General features: G+C 41.5%; 1 protein-coding gene and 1 non-coding gene across 2 annotated transcripts; both read left to right on the top strand.

Moving 5' to 3' along the window:
- Positions 1 to 6: 6 nt before the first annotated feature.
- Positions 7 to 3,011, top strand: LOC125531301. The gene is made up of 4 exons (XM_048695712.1): positions 7 to 132; positions 1,888 to 2,060; positions 2,199 to 2,385; positions 2,598 to 3,011. Exons 1-4 carry the CDS (start codon positions 57 to 59, stop codon positions 2,825 to 2,827), a joined length of 666 nt encoding a protein of 221 aa, XP_048551669.1. The 5' UTR covers positions 7 to 56; the 3' UTR covers positions 2,828 to 3,011.
- Positions 3,012 to 3,412: 401 nt separating this feature from the next.
- Positions 3,413 to 3,484, top strand: TRNAD-GUC. Its single transcript has one exon. It is a non-coding gene; the product is annotated as a tRNA-Asp (tRNA).
- The last annotated feature ends 1,175 nt before the right edge of the window (positions 3,485 to 4,659 follow it).

Raw genomic sequence — 4,659 nt, 5'->3', positions numbered from 1 at the left:
GCGTCCGAGACTCTGATTCTTCACCGGCGATCCGCAGCGCTCACCGCAGCCGTAGCATGAGTTGGCGGCCGCCGATCTCGCCTGGCCGCCTCCTTCTCGTCGTCCAATTCGTCGCCCTCTGCTCGATTCCTGGTGAGATCCGGCTCTTACCTCTCCCAATACTGCTTTCTTCTTCGGATTTAAGCAGTCAATCTTTCCGCGTGGACATTTGACCGAATCTAGTTTACCTTTTTTTTTACGGGCAGTTTACCCTATTTTGTCCGTGGAGAGTGGTTGCTTCCATAGGAAACAGCCCATTTTTAATCTGTATGTATTATTCGAATGCGTTGGCGGCTTGCTGAACAAGTTGGCTGCAATCTAAGCGCTTACCAGTTCATCAACTTGACTTCTATTGGCGATGTCGTGCGGGAGAGGGCAGTAGTGATTTATAGAGCCTTGAAAGCAAGTGTTATGACAAATAATACTATTTGGATGTTCTGCTGGTTTGATTTGGATTGTCCTAGTCCAGCAATCCTTAGCGTGGCCCCGTTTCGGTTCCACCATGAAAAAATATTTGGTTAGGCTTCATAATTAGTTTGTTTTCTATCAGTATAACTCAATGCAAATCATAAGTCAAACCATCATATTCTTTGCCATTTCCATATTCTTGGCAACTCTTCTATGGAGTTATGTGAGCACATTAGTCTAGTGAAAGTAGGATTATCACTAGTTTTCTATCTGTAGAAACGAGGATTGTTACTAGAAATAAAATCTCATGCTCCGGTTGTTGAACATTTGTTGGAGCTGGTGGTAGTTGTTCAGCTGAGGGTGTCTTTTTAGATAGGGATCAATATGTACTCGGAGCAGTTCTTGACCGTGCTTTCTAATTAAACTGGGTTACATCCTGTTGAGGGGATATCTGGTGCTTCCTTACCTTACAGTGGTTCCGTTCTACCACCAAAAAACATGAAAAGGTCTGGACGTCTGGTGAAAAATGAGAACATCGATTCGATACAAGATTCATCTATGATGCCACACAATTTGATCCACACGCCGAGAAACAAGAATGACAAATTCTGCTCTGGTAGTAGCCAATTCAAATTCAGAGGTGAAAATAGTTTTGTGCATTATTAATATTAAAAGCAGAATTTCTCATTTTTGTTTCTTCATGTGTGTATCTATTTTGTTTCTTTTAACTTTGTGGCATCGTAGTTGAACCTTGTTAACATAGTTTTCTTATGACCTTTTTTTTCCTTTGAAATGGGTTCTTATCACTTTCTAGTGGTGCTTCTCATGTTGGTAGCATGGGTGTGCTTTATGAGGAGGAAGGACTGGGTATGTTCTCACTGCCTATGGTATAAAAATGTGCTGTGTTTGACCATGTGAAGCAGTGGCTGGTGTGTTGAGTATAAGACTTGGGGTGAGTTTCTATTGTGCCAGTAACTTGAGTAATAGATTGTATTCTCAGTATGATAATATCTCAAGTTGCGCATTAGACTAACACAAATATCATAGAAAAGAGGTATTGATTGATTGATTGATTAGACTGTCTCTGCTACTGTATTACATAGCATACTCATGTTAGTAACCTACTGAATAAGCTTTAGAAAAACATAAAGGTAAAGAAAGAAAAGAGCATAGTCAAAGCCTTGTACTTCTTACATTGAATACTGGATAGTAATCCTTGTGTGATTCGAGTTGAGAAAAAATTGTAGGGGAAATACCATATGAATTATGAGTATACCCTTGCTGAAGTGGGAATGCATAGAACTAAAATTCATGTATGCTTTCTCTGTTGCATTTTTTGTGTTCTCGTGTATGTAGTTGAACAGGATATAATATTTGATAATATTTCTTCTATTGCCGTTAATAATTCTTTGTGCACGACTGATTATGCTTAATTTGCAGGGGCTTTTTCTTCGAGGCTTGTCACACTTGATACCATTGATATATTTACCACTCATGAATGGTTCTCCAGACCAACTGTGTTTTTCCGCTGCAGTGGAGATAACCAGACATATTTGCCTGACGTGAAGGAGGCAAATTTGATATATACCTTTAAGGGTGAAGAATCATGGCAGGTCAGTCTAACTTTTACTTAAGATATTGGTGGCTTCCTCTCATTTGGTTCACACCTGATACTGGTTTTCAGTAATCGTGGTGTTTGCGTTTATCTTCTTTACTAAGCACTGAATTCCTTACTACATCATGTTGTGCAGCCCTTAACGGAACTTCCAGAAAAGAAGTGCAAGCGATGTGGTTTGTACGAACAGGATATGTTTAGAAATGATGTGTTTGATGAATGGGAGCTGTGTTCTAGTGACTTCAAAGATGGCAAGTACACACACTTCAAGGAAGGGCAGTTCAATGGGACCTTCCTGTGCCCAAACTGTACTGTCTCTGTTGGTACGGCTCATATTCAGTACCTCTAGTTTCTGTTCTTCAAAACTTCCTTTATATGATTTGTGGCTGCTTTTTTCTTATCATGGTAACAACATTGCAGCATATTTGATGTCGAGTTTGCTCTGTTGAATTGATAGATTGTTAACGATATGCTTTATGTGTTTGAGCTCTACATGGCTATTGCTCAAAGATTTTTGTTTCTCTACCATTGTCAGGTGATGCTGCAGCCCATCACTCTAGCTCAGAGGTGGAAGCCAAAAAGACATCTGTTGCTGTTACCATAATAGTAAGCGTTCTCGCTTCCGTTATCGTCGTCCTCGCCTTGTTCGGAGCCTACAAGTACTGGCTGAAAAAGAAGAGGGAGCGGGATCAGTTACGATTTCTCAAGCTCTTCGAGGAGGGAGACGACATGGACGACGAGCTGGGCCTGAGCAATGAACTCTAAGATAGCGAATACAGTCTGACGCCCTGATCTCCAATCATCCCAGATTAGTTCACGTCGCCGTGTATAAAATGTTCTTCTTCTTTCCATTTCTCTTTTCAGTTTTTAGCTTCAAATTTTTGTGATGTACAGCACCTCCACGGTTGAAAGACACGACTCTGACAGCAACAGAACAACTCTTTCGATTCGTCGCGCTTTTCCCCCTCATAAGATCTGGCAACGGTTAGCGTTGCTTATTCAGTTATGAGTGGGTCATCACATGTCAGTCTTCATTGTATCCCTCGCATTTCCCCTGTCGGATTACAATGCTTACCAGGGTAGTCACCGGCGATCAGCTGGCCAACGAGGCTCTCCAGTGCCGCCGGCTCTACTGCTGGGTCGAAAACCTCAGCATGTGCAAGAAAACGATCTCGAGAAATACATACAGTTGGGTAGATTCTTTTAGCTCCGCTATTCGAGGCGAGCTGATCATACGTCGGGTCGCATTAGGAACTGAAAGCTGCACGTTCCTCATGCTACGGGCAACTGTGCACTGTTAGCTAATAACTATAAGCTAATTATAAGGCCCCAAAATGTGTAATCACCGAAGTCGTTGTAGTATAGTGGTAAGTATTCCCGCCTGTCACGCGGGTGACCCGGGTTCGATCCCCGGCAACGGCGCTACCTTCTTTTCTTCAAACCTTTTGCATTGTTTTCTTGTGTATCAATTGAACTTGTTTCCGGTTTTCTTCTTTTTTATGAAAGGGCATTTGTATTGCCCCAAATGCTAAAATGCGTTATGCACTTTCTTTGCACAACACACTCGGGCGCTTGGACACATCGCACTATTGGACGGCACAGGCAGTTTTTTTAAGAGTGCCCCACAACCATCTCCCGCATTTTTCTCGACTCTGCTAGGGTTTCATTGACGAACTTGCATGAAAAGGAGAACAGGGAAGGAAAACGACAAAAGCGAGTGGGGGAACAGGAAGGTCAGGGCGCAATCGCGGTTGTCCGACGCGAAGCTGAATTCAATAGCGCTCCTTTTTTTACCTTTGCATTGTTTTCTTGCGTACCAATTGAACTTGTTTCTGGTTTCCTTCTTTTTACGAAAGGGCATTTGTATTGCCCCAAATGCTAAAAGGCGTTGTGCGCTTTCTTTGCATAGCACTTTGGCGCTTGGACACATCGCATATTGGGTGGCACATGCAGTTTTTTAAGCATGCCCCATAACCACCTCCCACATTTTTCTTGACTCTGTTAGGGTTTCACTAACAAACTTGCATGAAAAGGAGAAGAGGGACGCGATCGCGGTTGTTTGAGGCGAAGCTTCATTCAACGGTTGCGCGGCTAGGACTGCAAGAAAAGCTCAATGCTCACGAGCCTTTGAGATTGACTCGTACTTTTGCTCTACTCAAGATGGACTCGAATATATATGAGTTGTGTATGAGCACTTTATTTAGCTTGATCGAGAAAGTAATCGATCTTGAGCCAACACTGGCTCCCTCGATTTTTGCTCGATATCATGTAATTACATAAAATAATCTTGATATGTATTAAAAGAAAATAGGATAATTTATTGCCATATATATTGTGTATGATTTTTCTCCATTTTATCACTAGAAAGCATGGAAGCTTAATTAAGCATGAAGATAAATCAGCCTCAATATGTGTAAATATCTTGTTATTTTTTTACCAAAGTTTGAGAGCAGATGCACCTTCATTTTCTTCCCATTCTAGTTCATCCATGATATCTTGCTATTAAGTACTAGTTTTCAGTTGGCAGAGAATACGTCATATTTTATAATTGTTTTTTATGTTGTGTTGTGTTCTATCTTGTTGGAAAAGTTGGCTTA

The sequence above is a fragment of the Triticum urartu genome, unplaced genomic scaffold, assembly GCF_003073215.2.
Source record: "Triticum urartu cultivar G1812 unplaced genomic scaffold, Tu2.1 TuUngrouped_contig_6945, whole genome shotgun sequence".
NCBI lineage: Eukaryota > Viridiplantae > Streptophyta > Magnoliopsida > Poales > Poaceae > Triticum > Triticum urartu.
This window is presented reverse-complemented; position numbering and strand designations above follow the sequence as displayed.

What these genes read in the sequence shown, in the direction of transcription:
- LOC125531301 (XM_048695712.1), top strand. Translation starts at nt 57, where the DNA reads ATGAGTTGGCGGCCGCCGATCTCGCCTGGCCGCCTCCTTCTCGTCGTC. An exon ending in AGGGTGAAGAATCATGGCAG is followed by an intron (nt 2,061 to 2,198) that starts GTCAGTCTAACT and finishes CATGTTGTGCAG; the next exon opens with CCCTTAACGGAACTTCCAGA. An exon ending in AAACTGTACTGTCTCTGTTG is followed by an intron (nt 2,386 to 2,597) that starts GTACGGCTCATA and finishes TACCATTGTCAG; the next exon opens with GTGATGCTGCAGCCCATCAC.